The 23,650-nt window shown below is 41.0% G+C and overlaps 1 protein-coding gene across 1 annotated transcript in view; it reads left to right on the top strand.

Annotated features, from left to right (window-relative positions):
* Positions 1 to 20,048, top strand: part of B3GALT1 (beta-1,3-galactosyltransferase 1) — a 390,243-nt gene extending 370,195 nt beyond the window's left edge. Inside the window, exon 5 of the mRNA XM_063116432.1 lies at positions 18,177 to 20,048. Within this exon, the coding sequence (XP_062972502.1) occupies positions 18,401 to 19,381 (981 nt within the window). The 5' untranslated portion in view covers positions 18,177 to 18,400 and the 3' untranslated portion in view covers positions 19,382 to 20,048. The remainder of the gene's footprint in view (positions 1 to 18,176) is intronic.
* The last annotated feature ends 3,602 nt before the right edge of the window (positions 20,049 to 23,650 follow it).

The following is a 23,650-nucleotide window of genomic DNA, read 5'->3' as shown; positions in this document are numbered from 1 at the left end:
CCCTCCTTATTGTTTACTACAACTTTATTAGATTGTAAGCCTATGCGGCAGGGTCTTGCTATTTACTGTGTAATCTGTACAGCACCATGTACATTGATGGTGCTATATAAATAAATAATAATAATAAGCTGGATTAAGTTTTCCAGTTTTCAGAAAACATAAACACAGCACCCTTCTGTATACATATTTTCTCCTGTTGAGTTGGGGCTCTTGCCTTTAAACAGCAAGTTGTTGAAGGATCTGTGGAAGAAGGTGTTACCCATGTATTTTTTACTTGAAATACACTTTCTGTTTCCTGTTTCCATATTAAAGTCCTGCAAGCCAAAAAAAAAAATGTGTTTTTTTAAAAAGTAACACCATTGAACCATAATTCTTATTCATTGCAGAATTTGGTTACTAGGCCTCTGTGCAGGAAATACTGTATGTTCTTTAAAAATGACGTGCTCTAGGCAAAAATATGTGTCTACTTAAATGCACAGCTGGCTGATTAACAAAATTTACAACGGCTGTCAGTGTAGCCATTAAATCTAGGAACATAAGATGAAAGCTAGATTCAGATGTGTGGAGCTGAACAGCTATGCATGATAAGAGCTTGGAGGGTCCACAAATGGGAACGTTCTGGCATCTTCCTCTTCAAAAAGTCAAAGAGAATAAATGCATCTCCCCCACCCCACCTAAGGAACTTGGAGATGCTGCAGACCCAGCCATAGCACTAAACATCCCAGGAAAAGGTAGGAGGTTCTTATTGGGTTGGATCCAGAACCAGCATTCCATTTTTGGAGTGGGATTTCCTCATCCTCTCCTTCTCCTATCCCAACCTCTGTGCACTCTCCAAATATATTTTGGAGATTAGAGGGCAGGTGGGAGGCTGCAAAAGGCAGGAGAAAATGGGGAAGTCCCATTCCACCAATGGTACCCCTCCACTGGTGGAATGACAGCTTTGGGTCCAACTCTTCATATCCACGGTGGTCCAACATGCATTGCATTTTAAAGCAACCAGCCATAGCCCAGTGGTTGAACTCATGCTTTGCATGTAAAAGGTCCTACGTTCACTCCCTGATATCTCCAGGAAGGGGTGGGAAACACCTCTTTCTGATATCCAAGAGTTGTTGCCAGTTAGCACAGACGATACTAAGCTAGTTAGACCAAGTACAAAGCAGCTTCCTAAGTTCCTACATAGACCAGTGTATCCCTGGAACTGAAAACTGGGAAGAGGAGAGATGGTTGGAAAAACAGGGAGGGGGAGTTAGGACTGAGGGGAAAGATCCTCTAACATTTGGTGAATATGGACACAGGCTGTATGGCATCAAAGCATAAATAAATAAATGAAAACAAAAAAAGTTTCACAATCATGATCATTTTGTTAGATTTCACTTCAGTTTTAATTAAAGTTTGCTACATTTACATCTTTCCTGTCATCTTTTTGTAGTTTTGCACAGCTCTGTTAATGAACATCTGGGATGCATTGCATTTTTTTCTCCATTGCTTCTTATGTCTCTGGTAGTTCTGGTCCTTCAGATGATTTATTTATTTGTTTGTTTGTTTATTTATTAAAACTTGTATATCCCGCCCTATATCACAAGGATTTCAGGGTGGCGTACAGATAAAATTGTACATATAAAAATAGAACAATAGATATACAATTCTAAAACAAATTAAACCATTAATATATTAAAACCAATATGAAATTTTAAAACACTAAAATCCTATTAAAACAAGACAGTGTGCAGGCTGGTGGATTTAGCCCCCAAAGGCTTTGTTAAAAAGCCATGTCTTAACCTGGTGCCAAAATGAAGCCAGTCCAAGCGCCAGTCGGGCTTCCAGGGGGAGGGCATTCCACAGCCAAGGTGCCACAACAGAGGAAGCCCTCTCCCATGTCTCACCGTAGCGTATCTCTCGCATTGGTGGGGCATGGAGAAGTGCTCCTCCAACAGATCTCAAGTCTTGGGCAGGCATATATAAGGAGAGGCGCTCCCTCAAGTATTGAGGTCCCAAGCCATTTAGGGCTTTAAACGTCATTACGAACACCTTGAATTCTGACCGAAAACGTATTGGCAGCCAGTGCAATTCCTTTAAGAATTGTTATATGGTCTCTGAGATGTCCCAGTCAGCAGTCTAGCTGCTGCATTTTGCACTAGCTGCAACTTCCGAGTCATCTTCAAGGGTAGCCCCATGTAGAGTGCATTGCAGTAGTCTAATTGAGAAGTTAGGATGCTTTTAGTGTGTTTTTAGTATGCTTTTAGTAAGTTTTAAATATTGTGTTTTGATTAATATTTTACGTATTTAATACTTGTTGTTCCCCGCCTTGATCAGGATGGAGAGGCAGGTTAGAAATAATAAAAATAATGATGATGATGATGATGATGATGATGATGATGATGATGATGATACCAGTGCATGTATTACTGTGGCTAGGTTGTCCTTGACCAGGAAAGGCCATAGCTGGTGGATCAGCCAAAGCTGGCCCCAAGTACTCTGGGCCACGGAGTCCACCTGGGCCACCACTGACAAGGATGGACCTAGGAGTATTCCCAATCTACGCACCTGCTCCTTCAGAGGGAATGCAACACCATCCAGAACAGGTTGCTTACCCAATTCCTGAACTCGGGAACCGCCAACCAACGTAGCTTCCATCTTATCAGGATGTATTAGTCTTCATCCAGCCCATTACAGCCTCTAGGCACTAGTCCAGCACCTTCACCACCCCAGCCGACTCCGACAACAAGGAGAAATAGACATACTAACCAGTTAATTCACATGATCAGTCAGAAGGGGACTTTGCAGAACATCAACATTCTATTCAGTGATTAAAAAACACACAACAACACTGAACCATAGTTGCTTCTAAAAGAGCCAGAGATAAATTCCTACTTCATTCATTCCAGGAGACATTCCAGGACAAAAATTGAATTGAATATATATATATATATATATATATATATATATATATATATATATATATATTAGAGCATGATGACAATGGATCTGTCAAGCTGATCTCAGGAATTTCAGCAGATGTCATTTGTATGCATGCAGCACCTGGTGAAATTCGATCTTCATCACAACAGCTAACGCAGCAGGAGCCCTGCCCTCTTTTGTATCTGATCACGCTAGTATAGCTCCTGCAGCTATTATTATTATTATTATTATTATTATTATTATTATTATTATTATTATTTCTAACCCACCTCTCTATCCTGATTGAGGCAGGGAACAACAAGAAGTATAAAATACATAAAATATTAATCAAAACACAATATACATTGTTAAAACTTCCTAAAAACATACTAAAAGCATCCTAACTGTTGGGATGAAGAGGAAATTTCACCAGGCGCTGCATGCCTACAAATGACACCTGCTGAAATTCCCTTTTCTATGCAACTGTTAAAGATACAGGAGCCCAGTCCTCCTTTCCATATGGGCACCCTACAGTAACTAAGCCTTTGGAGAAGCATTTCAACCTTTTAGAATTGGGGAGGGGGATGCTGCATATGGGACGTTTTCCCTCCCCAACACTGCCATCACCTATTGGGAACTCCTCCATCACTGGGATTTCTTATATTTCTGGGTTTATGGAACTCTCTGCCACTCTCTGTTCACTATTTTGTGAACCGCCCAGAGAGCTTCGGCTATTGGGCGGTATAAAAATGTAATAAATAAATAAATAAATAAATAAATAAATAAATAAATATAACTCAGAGTCCCACAAGCTGACTTTAATATCCTTTAGAAGCTTTGTATAATAGGCATGAAATGGCCACCAACACTAGAGACAAGATGAACAATTAAATAAGTTCATTTATTAAAGGATTATTTGGCACATAAGGGAATACTAATATTTACTTTGGGGTTTTCAAGAGCCTGCTCACTGACAATTACTAAGAACTCAAGAAACACTGTTACTGCTACAAGCCTCTTAATTAGTCCTTTTACTTCAGGCCAAATTCCCTCCACCTCTACCTTAGCCAAATACATTCACAGAGATCTAGCTCTTGGATACAATCTCCCTCTGACTCTGAAAGCTCCTCCTGTTGTATTTCTGGCTGTTTATACAGTTTATCTGGGTTTTTACTGCCTGCTGGTTTAACCTTCTTCTGGCAAGATCTTAGGGCAACATCCTTGCATAATACAGCCACCTGCTTCCTATTCCTGATTTTCACCAGCTACTTACAGTTATCCCACAGAGAAAGAATAGCTTAGCTATTCACTTTCTCCTCCAGTTGCTCCTAGTCCTTCTTAAACATAACCCACCAACCAGCAGACCTTCTCCTTCTTATCTATCAACAGACTAATGGACCCTCTCAGCTGTCAATTCCTTAACTGCCATTTCCCAATTGCTCATTTCCACCTAGCTAGAATCCCCAGCTAATCAGAACTGAATTTACCTGATTCAGGTTCCATCTATAAATATTGAAAGTTATTGTCTCTCTCTCACCCTCTTCAGAACGTCAGTTAGCAACAGCTCCTCAGGCCTTTGACAGTAACAAAACAAGCCCTACTCAGCCTACATATTGCCTCTCAGAGGCCACATAAAGAAAACATTACAGAATAACAACAGTTATGTAAACACAAAAGCCAGAAAACCAACAAAAAAGCAGTGGTTTTGGGAAAACGGGGCAGGGAACCCCTGAGGAATTGGTTTGGCTTCTGGGCCTGAGGTAGGCAATCTGGATCCCAAAACAATCTAGATGTTCTGGGCTACAGCTCCGACCATGGCCAATGGTCAGGGATGATGGTGGATCCCTCTAACCTACATTGAATTGTGTCATTTTTCTTGGATTAGACCAGCTCAACCATTCCAAACGTGACTTTCTCCAAATTTTGGAATGAAACTAGAGCACTAAAAACACTTGAAGAACCACATGTAGACAGTCTGAAGGGTGAACTTGAAAACTCTCTGAGAATTTTCCCCAGTAAATGCCAACGTTTCACAGTGTTTGTCGCTTGTGATAACTTGTTGATTTATGGGAGGATGATTCATTATCCACTTTGGTGAGTTAACAGCCTAGACTTTCTAAGTATGATTTCAGATGTTGTCGTCTGCACATTAGTATTAGCCCTTCTCAACCTGACCCCAGTTAATTGAAAACTGTGCTGCTGCGAAGGTAGCCTCCTATATCATCAAGGCCATTGTCGTGTCTTCTAAAAGTCACTGCCCCAGTTGCTGCATCGCAAGCATTTTTATGAATGTTCAAAGAAAGAATGCAGTGAAGATCAAGACAAGGAGCAGAGAAACAGCTTCTTTGAAATACTGGCTATTGCTGAGATAATCTAGCAGACTCTGGTGGCAAATATTGTCAATAGAGTTATCGTGAAGCTAATAGTTTGTTAAACGGCGTCAAAAGACATTCTCGCCTGAACAGAAAGTTGCTGAGGACTCGTAAGGGGGTCCCTCTCTGTTGCTGCTCTACAGTTTTCATTAGATGAAAAACACTATAACTGATTTAATAGCGGTAAAGAGGAAAGAAGGCTTGCAGAGAGAGTTTGCAGGAAAGCCTAGCGCAAGAGCGTTGAAAAATAATCACAGTGGCTATGGCAACTGAAGGTGAAATGTGTTATTTGCATCAGTTTATAACCCTACCGGGATGCAATTTACATGTTACTGCTATAACAGAATGTGATTGATGTAATCACGAATGACCTATGACACAACATGGAATCAGAGAAAGTTCTAAAAGCGATTTTTGAAAGGCAGTGGGAGGGGAAATGCCAAAATTTGGTGCCCCTGGGACAGAACATATTTTAAAATGCTCCATTTTGAAAATACTAGCCTGTGGATAGGGGAAGCCCTGTGGCTCAGCGGTAGAGCACCTGCTTTGCATGCAGAAGTGCCAGATATAAGCCCTTTCATCTCTAGGTAGGGCTGGGAAAGAGCGCGGCCTTAAACCCTGAAGAGCTGCTGCCAGTCAGAACAGACAGTACTAAGCTAGATGGTGTAAGCCAGTCACGTAGACCAGGGTGAGCAACTTGTGGCTGTCCAGGTGTTGCTGGACTGCAGCTACCATTACCCCTCACCCTTGGCTAAGTTGGTTAGGGATGACGAAATTTGCAGGCAACAACATCTGGAGACAGTATCTGGAGAGTCACAAGTCAATATAGGCCATAACTAGACCTAAGGTTTATCCCTGGATCGTCCAGGGGTCAAACCTTTTCATCTAGGTGACACACAGGGTATCCAATGTTCAGGCAGGGGCAAACCCTGGATGATCTCAGGATAAACTTTAGGTCTAGCTGTGGCCATAGACAGTAGAGAGTTAGATGAACCAATGATCTGATTCAGTATTAGGGAACTTCCTTTGTTCCTGTATCATTGTCTTGATACATCATCTTTTCTTCCTTTATGTTCACGGACCTGGCATGCTAACTGGTGTATCCATTAGCAAACATTTCAAATAAAAACAAATGGCATGTGAAGAATGGGAAATGCCTTCAAGATCCAAAGGGGTATATCAACGTAGTGCATGTGTGCGCGGATTTTCAGTCTTTCCCTTTTTAATAGCATCTCACCTTCCAGAGCGATAATGTAAGTTAGCAGACCCTCCATAGTGATATTGCATGAGGTCTGAGTGATTGTCAACAGGAAGGAAACTCAGAAGCACATGTGCACACTAGGGCCAGCGGCAAGGGTAGATATGACTAGGCACATGCCATGGGCCCACATCTCAACAAGGGCCCACTGATGACCCACACCCACACACACACAACTTGCTTCTCCTCATCCCTATTGCAACCTGCTTGTTCACCTCTCTCTTGCTCTGGTTCAGACAACAGCAGTGATGAGAAGGAGGAGCAGCAGTCGCCATTGCCTACTTGTTCACTGGCAACAATCCAACAATGATCACCTCATGGGTGGGAGGGTGCTGTTGCACTGTGTCCTGGTTCTGGGTCCCTGGTCGACAGCTGGTTGGTCACTATGGGAACAGAATGCTGGACTAGATGCACCCTTGATCTGATCCAGCAGGGCTCTTCTAATGTTCTTACCTGTGAGTAAGTCTCATTGAATTCAGTGGGACTTACTCCTGCATTCACCATTGAGGACTTTTAAGTCCCAATGATTTTGGTGAGAAATATTTAATCATAAGCGTAATTCTCCAACTGTAACTGAAGGCACATAAGCATTTTTAACATATCATTTCTGCCTGATCCAGCTAGAGCAATGGAATTTAAGAATCACGACTAATTTCTTTCATTGGCTTCAGTGGGACATAGTCATGATTAACTTTAGATGAACTGTGACAAACTAATTTGTTGTTGCCGGTGGGGGGGAGGGTTAAATTTTTGTGAACCGCCCAGGGAACTTCAGCTATTGGGCTGTATAAAAATGCAATAAATAAACAAACAAATAAATAAATAATGTATTTAGATATATTGTGGGAGAGGCAGGGAGCCAAAATGATCTAACAATAAAATTATTTCAATCAGGATTTTCTGAAGTTTTCTACAAAGCTCAGCAGTTTCCAAATTCCTTTATTTGGAACTAAGGATCCTATTTTCATGCAAGCGCATTTATTAGTAAAGAACAAAAGGGGAATTTAAAACATCATATATAAGCAGATTTATTTCTGTTCAGAGTGTGTTTGAACATCTCCTGGAAGGCCTCCCTGTTTACATGAACAGGGATGACCCCGGGACGATCCCAGGATAAACCTTAGGTATAGCTAAGGCCGTAGATGCATCGACTATAAAGAACAGACCTATGTTCTAGCATGAATGGGATCCCCGTTTCATTACAAAAAGTTCTCCTTGTTTTACTAGAAAAGGAAACGTTAAATATTAAAAAATTAAAATCTCCCCAAGTAATTCCCTAGCTCTGAGAACTCACATTTCTGTTAGAATAATAGAAGTGTCAGCTTCTTTTTCACAGCTTAGAAAGTGAGTGTATAAATATTTGCTATCCCATTGGGTTGCAGCCAATGGTGTCCTTCTCCTAGCAGAATGGACACCACTGGTGGATCGAATTTTCCCTCCCCTGCACCCTCTTATGCACACCCCAAATCCACTCCAAACGGTTAAATCTGGGTGCATGCAGGGGTCTGTAGGAAGAGGAGAGAAAGGGAAACATTTGTTGTACAAATGGATGTCCGCTTGAATAATGCTGGATTTTGCCTGTTGTTTTAATTTGCATGCATGAAAGCAAAAGCCCACATTTTAATTTTTTAATAACTCAAATGGTGTGTGTGTGTGTTTGTGTGTGTTTTTTAAAAAAATCCAGTGCATAAAGATGCATCTGCTTTACAATTAGTTCTTTAAAGACAAAATTCATAAATTACATATATCCAAAACCTGAACTTTAAGGAATGTGACATAAATTCATTATGGGTGATCAATAATGGTTTTTTTATCACTTTTTACAAGGAAACAGAACCTATACTTTTTTTTAACCATAAATGTTTTTATAAATAATACAGGTTTTTTTGTGCCTCTTGTCTGCCACAAGCATAGCACCCAAAACAACTTCCCACATAAAATTATGCAATAAAATCCAAAACCAAGAATCACGGCATTAAATATAAAAATAAAATTGAAGGCCTGTTGGGCCAGATGGAACTCTGTTAGCTTCAATTGTCATGTGACATCTTCCTTTGTATCTGTGGTGATCCACTGGAAAACAGCTGTCTTCTCTGTGGTGGTACAGACAGTTCCTGGATCTTCCAGGGTTGTTAGTTTGAGATCCTTGAAGCCTTACAATATAATGTAGCATGGCTGCTTTTAAAAAAAGAAAGAAAATGAAGACAAACACAAACAGCTATGGGAGGGAACTTTCTTTTAATTATGCAAACAACCCAATCCTACGAACATTCACTTTTTAAAATGGCATTTATTCAATGGCAATTACTCTCAAGTAGGGATAGATGGATCGGTCTATTTCAAGCCCAAGTAATTTCTCATGTATTAAGTCTGTGATTTTTTTTAAAAAAAAATTGTACAAAAATACTGAACTATATTTTCACTTAAACTGTTTTATTTTAGTTATGCAATTATTTTTGAGTCACCTTTCGGGGGCCCAATGGTCCCCCAAGGCATCTTATAATTTTAAATTTTAAAACTTTTTAGAAACTTTAATACTTCTACAATATGCATTTCTAAGCATGCTTTATCTCAAATATGCATTTTTTAAATGTACGTTGATAGGTTTTGTTCAGGCAAAAAACGGTGTCACAATATTCAAAGAAGTGTGAAATGTGGTCAGAAGCAATGTTTTGATCAGGTCAGTTAGTATTGGAATTTACAATTCTTTAAGCTTTCTACTCTTGGGTAAATGTGCATAGTAGTGTAGCCTTACTTGCCATCAAAACATTTTAAGGATACAGACCATAAATGTTACCTTTTAAGATTTGGGAAAGCAGATGGTCAAACACTGAAATCTGTGTGCATTAAGCACTGACTTACAAGAAAGTTAACAGATGGTGTCTTATACATTGCCATTTAAAGCCTATTTCAGGCATAAGATAGGACAGCTACTTTGTGTATTGGCAACTTTAGCAGGAATGCCTATTGCTTTCAATAACGTGTGATCCATGTCTCCATAACAACAGTGTTACAATCAGGTTGCTATTTTCATCTGAGAAGGTATGCTTCATATATCTTAGTTGCATCAGCTATTCTACGATACCTGTAGAATGACCCAGAAATGGTTGAAGTCGCAAGTCAACTTGCAAATTTAGTATAGCAAGGTAACAGTAGTCACATTTGGTTGCATATTTATATAATATTGATGTGCACTCTCCTCTTTCCTTGCTTGGTGAGAAGTGGAGGCTGTGGTGTGTGCCATGGCCCATAACACCTTTAGGGCGCAATCCCAACCTCAGAGGCTAATCACTATCTAATGCACAGTGGATGGAGCATGGAGGGGACGGAGCTCCATTAACATTAAATAAATGTTAAAGCCATTTTTAACATTTATTTATTTTCTTCCCAGTGTGGCCTGTGGTTGGAGGTTGCAGTGGGGGGACAAAATGGCCCCTGTATCTCCTGCAGTTGACTATCTATCAAAGATTATTAGAGAAGAAGAGGTGCCCCCTTCAGGAGGGAATTCCAAAGCCTGGGCACAGCCCAGCATGATACACGTGTGTCTGTATGTGCAAACACATACACATGCATGAATACCTGTATAATTAAGCACTAGATAACTTAACCTTTAGTTAAGGTGAGTTACACACAAACACACAACAAGTTACACCAATATTTTAATGTCATGGAAGTTCACATCTATACAATTCCTATTCAGGCCTATCATCCTATTCATCCTATTCAGATGATCTCCTTTACTGCCAAGTCTACTATTTCATAGGGGTGTGAACTTCCATATTAGGAAGACGCCAAGAGATATGAGGGGGGAGTTTTGAGATTGACATCTGTGGCTAACGAATAGCCACAGTCTCCTCCCTGTCCCCCACCCTCCAATCACGTTGCTTAGGGGGAGGGAATTGCAAATGATAAAAATCCATGAGGAATGAGTCCCGCCCTGGAACTCATTCCTCGTGGAGCGTTGGGAAGGGAGGAGGAGGAGGAGACATTCCGAGAGAAAGATATAGAAGTCTCAGTTTGCTCTGTCTGCTTCATTTCTAGCTGCTGAAAGAGAGAGAGAGAGAGAGCTCCTGCTTCAAAATCCTAGTTTGTCTGTCGCAGTCAGTGTGTTTGAATCCAAGTTGCTTCAAAGCACCCCACCCCAGTGTGTGCGTTTTACTGTTACCCAGGCCTTAGCTAGACCTAAAGTTTATCCCAGGGTCGTCCCGGGGTTGTCCCTGCCTGCTCCCGATATATCCTGTGTGTCATTTAAATGAACAGGGATAACCCCTGGACAATCCCGGAATAAACCTTAGGTCTAGCTAAGGCCCCAGTCTACTCCCCGTAAATATATATATATATACACACACCAAAAAAAACAAAACTCTTTATCTTTCTATTCCAATACCTTATTTTACATTTCAACCCCCAGTGCCTGCTGTTAGTTATATAGTGTGTGTGTACTCCATATATATATATATATATATATATATATATATATATATAATAATTAGTGTGAGTTCTGTGTTGTGTTTTCTACAGTCTGTCTAGTTTGAGTATGTATTGCAGCACACATTTTTTTCAAAACTCGTGCACAAGCAGAACACATTTTTTTGCTGTTGGCTCTGGCCATGTTGGGAGAGGGAGAGATGTTTCTTCTAGTTCCCACCCACCACCCAAAGTTAGGCATGCCATTTTCTCTGCTGCTGATTCTGCCGCTGCTGCTGCTGTTGGTTCTTCAGAGAAAAAGTGTTTTTAAAAAAACTGGAGCCAAGCGCAGTGTGCTGGGACAGGTGGGAGGGGGCGCTTGTGCAAGCCAACTGGCCGCTGGGGCACCTTCGCAAGCCCACAGAGCAGCACAGTTAAAGATAAAGGGTACAAAAAAAGCAATTGGAGCAAGGAGACAATGCCCCCCTCCACAACTGCTTTCTCCCCATCTGTGACTAGGGGAAGCAGAAGGATGGGGGGAATGGGGGGGGAGGAATGGGGTTCATGGAGGCAGTTGTGACCCCTCCTCCTGAATGGTTTGAGGGGGGAATTTTAAAAAATAAAACTCAAGGAATGAAGGTATCTGCTTTAAACTTGGCATGGCAAAGGCCCTACTTAAGAGCTACCAGGGTGCCAAGTTACAGGAAGTCAGATTCCGGCTGGACATCAGGAAAAACTTTGTCACTATTCGAGCAGTACAACAATGGAACCAGTTACCTAGGGAGGTTGTGGGCTCTCCCACACTAGAAGCCTTCAAGAGGCAGCTGGACAACCATCTGTCAGGGATGCTTTAGGGTGGATTTCTGCATTGAGCAGGGGGTTGGACTCGATGGCCTTATAGGCCCCTTCCAACTCTACTATTCTATGATTCTATAAGTTTCATCTTTTTATCTTTAAAAATAATGGAGATGTATGCATTTTTGTTAATTCCCATTGACGATAATAGTGCAGTTCTCTGAAAATGAAGCAGTTTTCTGATGAGTAATCCAGCGGTGTGAAGAGACGGGGGCCCTTCCCTTTGGAAATCAGAACGGAGAGCCCACTCAGCAGAACTCCACCCTCAACCACTCTGCACACCCCTACTATTTCATATTCTCTTAATGCATTATTTTAACACACATACATATATATTTCACAGACGTCAAACTAGACTGATGAATTCTCCAGTCCACTCTTTTTTATATAAAAATTATATGGACAGTGCAAACCTCTGTCTCTTTTAACTGGATCTCATCAATTCCTAAACTATTCTTGCTTTTTTCTTATGTTTTGTTGCCTCTCACCTCCAGTTGAGGTGACGGTGTATTTGGATGTGTTTTGGCTTTCTCCTGCGCCTCTGCCTTATTATATCATGAAAACTGTTTTAAACGCTACAACAGTTGAAAACAGGGGACTTATTTTTCTCCTTTTCACTCCTCTCGTTAATGTAATGTTGGTGATTCTAAACTTGCATTTAAATTGACTTAATGGCAGGTTAGAGAATACTGTGCCAGCTTCATCTCCTCGAAATGCAGAAGCCACAGGGATCTCAGAAGAATCCAAGGGAGAAGATATGTCATTCCTTAAAATGATGGCTGTGGATCTCAAAAGCATAAAACATTCTATCAAGCTGCTATGAGCTTCGATGGATGGCATTTCCACAAGATTAGATGCTACAGAGTCTAGAATCTCGCAGCTGGAAGATAGCATCGCCAACCATGATTCTGTGTGGGCTGCCTTGCAGAAACCTATCACTGCGTTGCAGACTCAAGTAAATCTGCTTGAGAGTCATTCTCGCATTATAGCCTTCAAATTATTGGGATTCCGGAGAAGGTTGAACAAGGTCAATCTTCATCTTTTATTAGTCCTTCGTGTGCAAATTACTGGATTTGCCAAATGATTATCAGCTAAATATTGAGCGTGCACATCACATTTCAACCCCTCTGTCTCAGTTATCTGAAGAGTCACGCCCTTTCATTGTGAGATTTCCGAGACTGACTGTGAGAGAATTTATTCTAAGAACAGCGAGAGATGAAGGGAAACTCAGATGGGAAACGCAAAATCGGCACACAATGATCTTCCCACATTACACGAAGGATGTGGCGGACTGACAATGGACATTCTCCAAATCTCAAGAGTTAGCTAAGAAGAAGAATCTACAGTATTTTATTTATTTATTTATTTATTATTTTATTTTATTTATTAAACTTATATACCGCTCCCATAGCCAGGGCTCTCTGGGCGGTTTACAGAAATTCTAAAATTGAGGTAAAAACAAGTATACAAAATTTAAAACTCTAAAACACAGAACATACACACATAAAGCATTAAAAACCGATTAAAAACTAAACATGTGGGTAATTATGATGTGCCGCCATATGCCTGGGCAAAGAGGAAAGTCTTAACCTGGCGCCGAAAGGATAGCAGCTTTGGCGCCAGGCGAGCCTCATCAGGGAGATTATTCCACAGTCTAGGGGCCACCACCGAAAAGGCCCTATCCCTTGTTGCCACACTCCGAGCCTTATTCACTTTCCACCTGTCTTTTGTCTCCATTTTAAAGTGTAAGGAAGTTGTCTTCAAAACAGTGTAGTTCATGTGAAATTTTTATTAGGCATGATAAACGGTGTAATGGAGTGGGATGGTGGTTTCAGATGTGAAAAAATTTGGAGCTATCTCTGATTTGTAAAATACCATCTCTCTGAACATCATTACTTGAAATGTTAGGGGACTAGGCATTCCTAATAAGAGAAAACAAATGCTTTCCAAACTGAAGAAGTTAAAATGGATGTTGCTTTTTTTTTTTTTTTTAAACAAGTAACTCATTAGCGGAAGACAAGAACAGACTTAGCAAAGATTGGGTTGGGGAAGTCTATGCCAGCAGTGATTCTAAGAAAGCTAAAGGTATGGTTATTCTAATGCATAAAAATGCACCTATATTTATTTATTTATTTATTTATTACACTTATATACCACCCCCATAGCCAGGGCAGTATATAAGCCAATATCAGTATTACGAGCAATTTCCAGCTTTCTTATTTTGGTGGCCAAATTAACTTGATAATCGCTATGGTGAATGCAATGCATATGGTATCGACTGATTCACCTGCCATGTTTTATGAATGCTTTAGTCAACTGCCTGCTATTATTTACGGCCATTTGTTTATTGATGGGGATTTTATTTATTTATTTTGTGAGTGGAGAAGGAAGCATGGAATAAAGACACAGACACCAGAGCTTGGGATAAACAAGGGCCTCTTTTTAATGAGATTTTGACTTAATTTTAGACGGGAGAAATCCCCCTCACAATTTTCAGTCTAATTCATTCAATGCTGAAAAAAATAGATTCGATAGATGTATAGTGCCTGCTACATCTTGTGGAAAGGGATTATCCTTTTTTTCATCTGTGCACCAACATTGTTTTTGATTAGATAATGATGATGATGATGATGATGATGATGGGTCTTCTTCTCTATTTCAAACTGTGACACCATGTCATATTGATACAATTGTTATCTCAACTCATGCTCTGTTTCATGTAGGAATTAAATGGCCTAATTTTGTTAAAGCTTTTGGCATTTAGCACAGAAATATTTTGCTTCTTAATTACGACAATTTTAAAACATGAATAGATTCCATACTTAAGGAATGTTTTAAGATTAATGATGGTTCAGTTCCTTCCTGCAATATTGAATGGGAGGCGTGTAAGGGGGAAGAAATATTGTGTACGCTTCTCACAACAAAATGATCAGGTTGACGCAAGAAGAGAATCTGGATAAAACAGTGGATTTTTTATTAAGATATTTTGCAGCTTGCTCCTCCCTGGATAGTACTTCTTCACACAGAAGTACTATTCGCTTCCTGGATAGCCCCGCTCCCCTCACTCCACCCCCGGTTCCTGGCTCCTCGTGGTTACTTGCGACGAGCCGGGACAAAAACGAGATGCCAGGCCACACGTCCCGCAGTCTCAGGATCATCCTGGGACCATGGGAAAAGTTGGGATAGAAGGGTAGGGTGATATCCCGGGAAAAGGGGGGATCATCCCTCCCTGCTCCCAGGATCCCCTGTGCGCCATGTGGATGCACAGGGAAGATCCCGGGGCGATCCTTGGGATATCGCCCCATCTAGCCATGCCCAAGATATGGGTCATCAGCAATGAGTGCATTGATACTTCCTATACTGTTAGAGGACTTAATTGACTCTTTACAGAAAGCTAAACCTACAATAGCTGAAATGTCTTTTGGGATGTAATAAGGTGGATGTTCAGTTTGTTAGAGAGGAATGGAATAGGTACTGGAATGCTTTATGCAGCCTAATAAAGGGGAAATTGTCTTAGCTTCCATATGTGATATTTTTTGCAGATTTAAACAGAGCCTGACACAACAAAAATGATGTTTTGTGTATATTGGAGACCAGAGAGTTAAGTTGGGGATGTAATGTGGAGAATGCATCACAGAGGCATATGATGGGGGCATGCCCTGGGCTGGCTTCCTTTTGGTTGGATGTTCCTGCCCACGTAAATTTTGTTCTCGAAAAGTCTGTGATAATTGCGGATCCTCGCGCGCTTTTAAATTATATTCCTGTGATGCAGGGATTAACAGATAGAGAGAAAAAGTAGGCTCTGCGAACCCGTAACACTTGCTTCCAAACATCTTTGACCTAGTCATAGAACCATGTCAGTTCCTTGGTGTTCCAAGAAACTGAGGATGATGAAATGACTGTTGAATGTTAGAGTGCAAATGGTGGAAGACTTGTAATGAATACAATGGAACACAGGTAAACATCCATTTGCAATCTTATTCTGTGGTGATGATGGCAGCAAAAAAAAAAAAATCTCTACCACCATTGCATCTGCTCAAGGTCTGCAAGCAGAGCTCTTTTGAGTGGTTAATGGCCTCTTGAGTGTAGGCTTTGGAATACAACAACTCAAACCCTCAAATGCCCGCTGTGAGCAATTTGCTAAACATTTTGCAGATTAAAGTTGCTCGTATTCATGCCGAATTGGATGCCATTGTTCTGACGGAATCTTGAGATGGATGGGGCTAGTGCACTATCTAGTCATGTTATGGATATCTTTTGGCTTGTGCAACCTAAGGATGTGGGCAAACTGCTTGGAGGACTGAGGTCTACTACTTGCTCTTTGGATCCTTGTCCATGCTGGTTTGTGAAATCTACCAGAACTTGGCTGGGTAACCGGACCTCTGAGGTGGACAAAGCAACCTTTAGGGATGGTGAGACTCCTGCAGCTTTGAAAAAAGCAGTGCTGAGGTCCTTGTTGAAGAAATAAAATTTTTGATCCTATGGTTTTGGCTAACTACCACCCTGTGTCAAAATTGCAATTCTTGGGCAAGATGCTGGACTCACAATTCAAAGCAGTATTGAGTTATATTATTTAGAGCCATTTTAATGACATTTTAGTCCTAGTCGTAGGAAGGGTACAGCCTTGGTCACCCTGACTGATTACTTACACGAAGGAATAGATGTGAGGAACGCAACCTGTTGGACCTCTTCTGGAACTCTCAGAGGCTTCCAATATTATTGACCATGGTGTCCTTCTGGATCATTTATCTGGGCTGGGTTTAGGAGGCACAGTGTGTAAGTGGTTCTGGTCCTTCACGAAGGAGTGGTCTCAGAAGGTGGTTCTAGGTGACTTGTCTACCCCATGATCATTAGCCCATTTTGTCCCCCATGCTTTTAAACATCTATTTATTTATTTATTTATTTATTTATTACATTTTTATACCGCCCAATAGCCGAAGCTCTCTGGGCGGTTCACAAAAATTAAAACCACAGTAAAACACCCAACAGGTTAAAACACAACACAAACGGAGCTCTTGTTTATATTAGATAAGACAGATGCAAGGATGCACACAAGGAGATATTTTCGCATACATGACATTATGACATTTTGCCTGCAATTTGATGGCTACTTTACAGTTTCCTGTTAAAAATGGAGAGACTTCTGCTACAGTAATGCACTATATGTGGGGCTGCCTTTGAAGACAGTAAAGAAATATCAGCTGGTAGAAAATGTGGCCACCCAACTGTGGTGGGGGTGAGGCAATCCAAGCACATAATGCCTATACTGGTCACAAGTATATTTCCAAGCCCAATTTAAAGTCCTGGTTTTGACCTTTAAAGCCTTGGTTGTTTTGGGACCACATTACGTCCACCCATTTCAGCCTTTCCACACTTTAAGATCAGCAAGTGAGCTCCCTTCTCATTTGCCCATCTTTGAGGGTAGTTAGGTGGGTGGGCACATGAGTGAAGGCCTTTTCTGCGGTGGCCCCAGTCTTCCAGAATAAGTTGCCATCAGAGGTCCACCACACCCCATCACTTCAGGCTTTTAAGAAGGTCCTTACTTCTCTGGCCTTCCCCTGATTATGTTTTATCAGACTGGGTTATGGGTGAAGTTGTGTTGCAGGTTCTATCTTATGCTGATATGTGGTATTTTTCCTGCTTTTATTATTGCATCGCTTTTTATTATGAATTTTATTATATGCATTTTAATGTTGTATGCTGCATTGGGAGAGCTCCTGATCTGAAAGGCGCCCTATAAATATTTAAAAATAATTAAATAAATATTGTTGAAGGCAGCACCCTCCCACCCATGTTCCCCAGCAACTGGTGCATATTGGCTTACTGCCTTGCATACTGGAGGTAGCACAGAGGCATCAGGACTAGTGGCCATTGATCGCCTTCTCCTCCAGGAAATTATCCAACCCCCTTTTAAAGCCATCCAAATTGGTGGCCATCACTACATCTTGTGATAGTGAATTCCATAGTTTAACTATGCGCTGTGTGAAGAAGTCCTTCCTTTTATTTGTCTTGAATCTCCCACCAATCAGCTTCATGGGATGACCCCAGTTTCTAGTATTTTGAGAAAAATGTCTCCCTATCCACCTTCTCCACACCCTGTATCTATCTACCATGGCCTGGACTAGCTGTGACTTGATTGTGAGCCAAGGAACCCTCACTGCCTTTCCTGATTAAGCTAATGACTTTGCTTCCTGCAAGTCAAGTCCAAACTTATTAATATGCAGTTACCATTAACTTCATTCTGAACAAAAGAGTAACATCTTTCATTGTCAAAACTTACCATTTCATATAATATTTGCAGCTAGGTTATCCTAACATCAAAATACAGCAGCACCATCAAAAAATCTTTTTTTAAAAAAAAATCATTTTCTGCTCTTGTTTTTCAGAAATAACATGTCATTAAAGAAATGGAGGCTGCTACCACACAGGAGAAGGCACTCGGTTCGGGCTTAAAACCTTCTCACTTAGCTCCATGAACAAGCACCAAGTCGCTTTTCCATGTCGAACTTTAAGGTTTGAAAATTTAACATGCTGCCTCTGCAGGACCCAGAGATGGTAATGGTAAGAGGGCTAATTGTTCATTCTGCTGAATAGAACTGCTCCAGGAACAATGGCTTCAAAAGTCTCTTGTTTGTATGTCCTGACAGTTGTTTGTTGGGCAAGTGCACTTTGGTACCTAAGTATCACACGTCCCACTTCGTCCTACACAGTCCACAAGACTTACGACAGCATCTCCCTGGCTAGAAAAAACGTCTCCTTTGGCAATATAAGGACTCGACCAATAAATCCTCATTCCTTCGATTTCCTCATAAATGAACCGGAGAAGTGCGAGAAGAACGCCCCCTTTCTGGTCATTCTCATCAGCACAACCCACAAGGATTTCGACGCCAGACAAGCCATTCGAGAGACGTGGGGGGATGAGAACAACTTCAAAGGCATCAAGATTTCCACGCTCTTTCTTCTGGGGAAGAACACAGACCCCGTGTTAAACCAGATGGTGGAGCAAGAAAGTCAGATTTTCCATGACATTATCGTGGAGGATTTCATTGACTCCTATCACAACCTGACTCTCAAAACATTGATGGGAATGAGGTGGGTGGCCACCTTTTGCTCAAAAGCCAAGTACATCATGAAAACAGACAGCGACATTTTTGTAAATATGGACAACCTTATTTACAAATTGCTGAAACCCAACACCAAGCCAAGACGGAGGTACTTTACTGGCTACGTGATCAACGGAGGCCCAATAAGGGATGTGCGTAGCAAATGGTATATGCCTAGGGACTTGTATCCCGATAGCAACTATCCACCATTTTGCTCAGGTACAGGCTACATTTTTTCAGCTGATGTAGCCGAGATGATTTACAAAACCTCCCTCCATACTAGACTTCTTCATCTGGAGGATGTGTATGTGGGACTGTGTCTGAGGAAGCTTGGCATCCACCCTTTCCAAAACAGTGGCTTTAATCACTGGAAGATGGCATACAGCCTGTGTAGATATCGGCGTGTTATCACGGTGCATCAGATATCACCCGAGGAAATGCACAGGATTTGGAATGACATGTCAAGCAAGAAGCATCTCAGATGTTAGGACTTTTTACAGATGTAAATACTTTGTTTCTTGGCTTTCGTTTGCCATCTGAGTAGAGAGGAAATGGAGAACTTCTCATTGGACAATGGGATGTTAACTATCCAGGAGGGGGAGTCTTCAATATGTTGCATTTGGTTGGTCTTTACAGCTTTGACATCTGGTTTACAAATTGCAGGCTCTGTTCATAATGGTCTTATTTATACCAGTCAAAAAGGCTATCAAGTGACATCTGTCTTGTCCAGTCTCGCAATTGTCTGCCCAAGAGGGCAAATGACACCCACCCACCCAAAAAAGTTGTAAAATCTATTCCCATTAAGCATCTGGAATAGGAACCATCCTTTAAAGCAAGGGTCAGCAATCTGAGGGTCCTTAGAGCTCTTTCACATAACCTACAAATTTTGGGGAAATCCCAAGGAACCCAGTCTCTCTCTCTCTCTCTCTCTCTCTGTGTCTCTCTCTCTTTTAAAGGACCTTCATGTTCACTGAAATGAATTTCAATGTGTAAAGCTAAGTAGTAGTAGTATGGCTTTCTGTTCCAAATTAGATGTTATTCCCTCAGGGAACACCGAAGATCCATTTCAAATGTTGAGTTTACTGCTAGCGCAAAGAGGGTGGTCATGTATCTGTTAATGCTAGGCAGAGCCCTGCAGCTTTAACTGTTGTGATGAAGAGGGAATTTCACCGGGTGCTGCATGCATAGAAATGACACCTGCTGAAATGCCCTTTTATATACAACCATTAAAGATACAGGAGCCCTGTCCTTCTTTTGGTGTGGTCACCGTAAAATACACACACCCCAAAATGTGGGGTTTTTTTTTCTCTTTTAAAACAAACCACATTTTCTTCATTTCCTCACATCAATTGAAAAATAAGGCCTCAAAAGGCACTGATAGTAATAAACATGTTAAAAGACAGCACAAAAAGCATGTGCCAAAATAATCAGATTATATTACAAAAGCCAACTTCACATGTATTAAAATTGTACAGTACTGAAAGGTATTAATTAACTTTTAGAAAGTGAAAAATCTGTTTTTAATGAGCAGTTTATTCATCAAAACCAATGGTACCATTTTATTATATTTGCAGAGACAGTATTCACAATCTGTAGGAATTCCACATAATTAAGGGGAAATATGCAATATGATTAAATGAACAAAACACTAACTGAACAATATCTGTAATTACTGGGGAACGAAGATAAGGAAGTCCACAGCCAACAGTTCGGTTATTACAGTGTTAAAAACACAATAGTTTGTAAAAGCGTTTCATTTTTTTAAAGCGCCCAACTGTATTTTAAATTATAAAAGGCTGCCCACTGGAATTATAGGACTGTATTCTGTAGATATAAGCATAATTAGTTTTGTGTTTTTTGACAATTAAAAGGCCCATGAGCCAACAAAAAGGAGAGAGTTGCAAATGAATTCAGTTTTTCTATTTATTACCCCTTATGTGCCATTCCCAGTGGCACTAACAATACGATGTGAAGCCAATACCAATCACACTTTGATAGACACACTGACCATGTGTAATAAGAAAAACAGAAACGCCAATAAGGTCGATAAAAAATAGCAATACCCAATATATATTTTTGAAAAACAACAACACATGCCACAATTACAAAATCAAACATTAATTTGGCAGTGGACCATATTACAGAACGGGAACAAGGTTTGGTTGGTTTCCAGTGAACATTTTCCACGGATGGAATTTGCTTCCATCGGTGGGATGGGGGGCAATTCCCCCTCTCCCTGCAGATTGGGGGAGGAGAAGAGGAAGCTTTTGTGATGTTAAATTTCACTCAAAACCTTCCCCAAATTTACCACATCTCTAGCAACCTTATGGACTAGCTTCCCCCCCCCCCTTTTTTTTAAATGTCAATCAAATCTGATTGATTAGTTTTTCCTGAACAGCAAAACCTTTCAACAGATTCTGGAAGGCGTAGGTGATAATGCTCCTCATTCAAGAGGTTATGAGGTAAATCTGCAACACGTTTTGCTCTGCATATACAATACTTTGGTTTGAATGGAGCATTGTAGGCGATTTGCTGTGTGCCGTGCCAATGAAGTTGACAGCGCATCAAAAAGGTATAATCAAATAGAGGCATTATAATGCCACTTACGCATTACCAAAAGGGGGGGCAAAGGAGGGCACAGATTTGCATAAAAATTGCATATGCTAATTTATAACTCAATATAACTCAATAAATAAATAAGAATATAATTTCATAGCAGGAGGACTGTGATCAGCCCCCGCTGTCTCTTCTTAATGGGATGTTTTAAACCACACCGGGGACTTCTTTAAATGAATGATTTAGAGCACATTTGTGACTGGCCACTCACGGAAGTTTGCGGGTCATTTTGACGACATTGTGAGCCTCCTGCACGTTTCCTGCTTCTTCCCCTGGTTATTCTGTTTAAAAATACCTTGGATATCAAAATTCTTCTGAAATATCTCAGGATTGCTTGCCATGTACAGCTGAAGTTACGCTACAAAACACCCACTAGAGGGCACTGTCCAATTCAAGTATATGAGCAGGGAAGTTTTCAATTACAGACCATGTGGTCACCCCTGTCCTCCGGTGTAATTCGGCTTATTACAATTGACGAAGAGAAGCAGGAAGCAAAAGGCCAGTAAACAAACGCGATGTCCCTTTAATGTAAAGAATCACTTGGAGAGGATGCCACCGTAGTTATGCCACTAATGTATACACCATCCTACTGAGCATTTTTAACATTTATATCACAGCCCTAATTCTGTCTTGTGTGTATGCTTTTTCACAAGCTGCCTATTGGTGCACATATCCCAGGGCTGTGCGTTTACTACCACACATGCTGAACCTTTCATTCTGCATCCTAACAGATTATCTGTGCTCCGAACTCAGCCAGCACCAAACACCTCTTTGCAGGAGAGGAAGGAGCAAGGGTCAGAACAGCCTGCATAGCCGTTTGAGTATTGACCGATACAGGCACTGCTTCCTCTCGCAGCTGCCTAATAAGGTGACCATTGCTGTCAGAACTGACAGAACGGATAAATCCACTGGGTGGGAAAGAAAGCTGGGTTCACTGAATGCAGCAATGGCAGCCGGTCAGTGGACTGGATCCAAAGAACTATTTTAAGCACATCCCAGTTGGGATAGTTGACTTTTTCTTCCATTGAACTGCAGACCCGCAAAAGTAGCTCACCATGTGACACGGTGGGCTACTGTTAGAAAGGCAGGATCCCAAAACTTGGACAGGCAGAAATAACAGCACAATTGTTTGGTTTTCAGTTGTGGTCTTGATTCCCTAGGATCATTGGGGATGTCTTCTGAAATATAGGATGAAAGAAAATGTTGCACAGCCCCCTACATACACACAGAGAACACTTTTCCTTCCCCCTTTTTTCTTTTTACCAAGCAAAGTACTTATGCAGAAAATATTATATGGAGATTTAGAACAAAGCAACATTTGACACTCAATTGCATGTAGACTTTTAAAAAAGGGGGGGAGACACCATCACACAAAATGCAACCACAGACCCTGCAGTCTCCTTAGAAGACATACATAGGATTAGAAGCTTCTTAACCCTTTGGTATCTGCCCTCCTCAAAATCTCTCGTCTCCAGTTGCTTTTGCCACGGAGAATGATTTTTTTAAGCTGAAAAATCACTAGAGGTGGAAAGGTTAAGAAACCATCCCCCCCACACAGGTCTTCCACTGCAGTTCTCTAGGGTCATGTAATTTTTAACAAACGTGGAGGAAAATGTACATGTGACTCGCTGTCTTGTGTCATTTGTTCCTTGCTTTAAATCTAACAAAAAGTTAACCGTAGTGACACTGCTGGTATCCAGTTAACATCTCCTCCTGGCAAAATGGCTTCCATCGACAGAACAAGGAGGGGGTGATTTCTTTCTCCCCCAGCATCCTCAAAATCTGTTCTGGAAGTTGGGGGCCCCTCTGCAGCAAGTTTGGAGAGTGGAGGACAGATGGGGAAATTTCCATTGTGCACAGGTTCACTCATGCAACACTGCATTTTGCCCAGTATTATTATTAACACGCTCACATTATTTGAAAATACGGACACAAATTACCAGACAGAGCATTAAGAAGTAGAACTTTTTTTCTGGCTAAACATGTATAGCATTGTGTCCTTAGCCAGTGATGTGGTTTTTCTGGGGAAATTCTCAATGTAAATTGCAAAGGGGAAAATCAGTTTGGATTAGAAATTTTTCCAATGCAAATTGGGTTGCATTAGAAAACACACACACATACACACACACACACACACACAC

Source organism: Elgaria multicarinata, chromosome 2, assembly GCF_023053635.1.
Source record: "Elgaria multicarinata webbii isolate HBS135686 ecotype San Diego chromosome 2, rElgMul1.1.pri, whole genome shotgun sequence".
Classification (NCBI taxonomy): Eukaryota; Metazoa; Chordata; class Lepidosauria; order Squamata; family Anguidae; genus Elgaria; species Elgaria multicarinata.
The sequence above is the reverse complement of the archived record's forward strand: the minus strand, read 5'-3'. Positions and strand labels throughout refer to the sequence as shown.